This window comes from Elephantulus edwardii, unplaced genomic scaffold (assembly GCF_000299155.1).
Source record: "Elephantulus edwardii isolate Elephantulus edwardi_28Jun2011 unplaced genomic scaffold, EleEdw1.0 scaffold00384, whole genome shotgun sequence".
NCBI classification, from domain to species: Eukaryota; Metazoa; Chordata; class Mammalia; order Macroscelidea; family Macroscelididae; genus Elephantulus; species Elephantulus edwardii.
In genome coordinates, this window is record NW_006400134.1 from 587,085 (window position 1) to 588,792 (window position 1,708).

Sequence of the window (1,708 nt, forward strand, 5' to 3'; positions counted from 1 at the left end):
TTTTTTATTATTTTTGTGTGAGTGTAGTGTCAAATCAGATCTGACTGGTACAGGAGGAGATTGTCCCTCCTTCCCCGGCAGAGCACCTGGTGGATTTGAACCGTGCGCCTCTGGGATTGTAGTTGCAGCTCCTTACCACTAGGCCACGAGAGCTCCCCAGAACATATATTGTTTTAGCTACAGTCATTTGAGGAATTGATTTCTGGGAAAGACAATTAAAATCAGATAATCCACCTACTTCGTGACTAGAGCAAAGATGAACGTCTCTTTTTCCATCATTCCTTTACTTGGTAAACAGTTCTTCATGCTTTATTCTACTCCAATAAAACCAGTTATCATTCTTGTTGCAGGATGACATCAGAAATTTTCAATAAACCTCAAGAAAACATATCATTCCATCTATCTATCTATCCACACACACACGCGAATGACAAAATCTTTTTCTCTATAGCCACTGCTAGGTCTAGTGACAAAAAAGAGGACTTGAAGACCCAAACCCCAGTATCTGTGAATGCATGAAAAATATCATACCAACTTTAAAAATAACTCTTTAATCATATGCACATAAGGGGAGTAAGAGGAAGCACCAGGCTGACTAGGGAAGGGAGCAAGGTCTTCTCCCTTTCTCCCAATGTCTGCTTGGCAAAGTTCTTGAAATCAAACACACAGTGGGAATGAGAGGGAAGTGGAATGAGGAAGAGGACTGAAAGGACAAAGTCAAATGGGGAGAGGCAAGGGCTTTGCAGTAGTCTTAGTCTGTGGACTCCAAAACAGATTCACTCAGTGCAAGGTCCCAGTAGTGTTCAGCCCCATGTTTTTTGAAATGCTCCCGAGCCATGTTCTCTGTAGGGCACTGTTTGAACTTCATATCCCCAAAGCTCCGGTCTTTGGCTGTACCCTGAGAAATAGACAAATAAACATACTATAATTTCTCATTTAAATCAGATAAAGATTATTTTTAAAAGATCTAGGAACAAATGCATAGCAATAAGCCAAATCAACTGTAATTTTATAGTCAAAACAATTCTAATCTCTACTCCTGTAAAATTTATTTACATGCATTTTCATTAATTCATATGCCATCAGTAAGTTTTGTGCTCTGGTGCTTGAACATAGGAACAAGGTGATGGGATGACCTTGTCTTCTACCAGGTCTCAAGGACTAGATTTGAGCCTTTAAAGAGAAATTCACTAGAGAGCCAGAAGCTGAAATAAAAACAAAACAACCTCAAATCCTCCTTAAGATTTAATGAAAATTTTTGGGATGGGAGAAAAGTGCAACAATGTACGAATGGAAATGAATGGAAATCCAAAGTCTCTGAAAATTTTCATTGAAATTAATAATAAATTAAAAAAAAAGATTTAATGAGAATCTATATCCAAGCAAAGGGCTATGAGAGCCAGGGATAAAGAACAATGTGGAAGTAAGAGTGAAAGGGATCTAAAAATTACCCAGAGAGAACATGTGGTCCTGAGTGACTAGCATTGTGACCAAAGGCATCAATAGCAATGGCAGTCCTAAAATGCTACCTTAGGAGTTTCTGAGGGGAGGCAAAAGGTTTTGAGGGAGCAGACCCCAATATGGAGGGTGAAACAGAACTTGGTTATTTGGGAGGAATATGAGAGGAATGTCTATCTGTGTTTCATTGACTATGCAAAGGCATTTGATTGTGTAGATCATAACAAACTATGGTTGACTCTGAGAAGAA

General features: G+C 38.9%; 1 protein-coding gene across 3 annotated transcripts in view; it reads right to left on the minus strand.

The window, feature by feature from the left end:
• Positions 1-509: 509 nt before the first annotated feature.
• Positions 510-1,708, minus strand: part of PRPF3 (pre-mRNA processing factor 3) — a 30,685-nt gene continuing 29,486 nt past the window's right edge. The window contains exon 16 of one of the 3 annotated variants that reach the window (XM_006902214.1): positions 510-898. In XM_006902214.1, the coding sequence (XP_006902276.1) occupies positions 752-898 (147 nt within the window). In that variant the 3' untranslated portion in view covers positions 510-751. The remainder of the gene's footprint in view (positions 899-1,708) is intronic. The other 2 variants (XM_006902215.1, XM_006902216.1) reach the window with 2 other exon arrangements.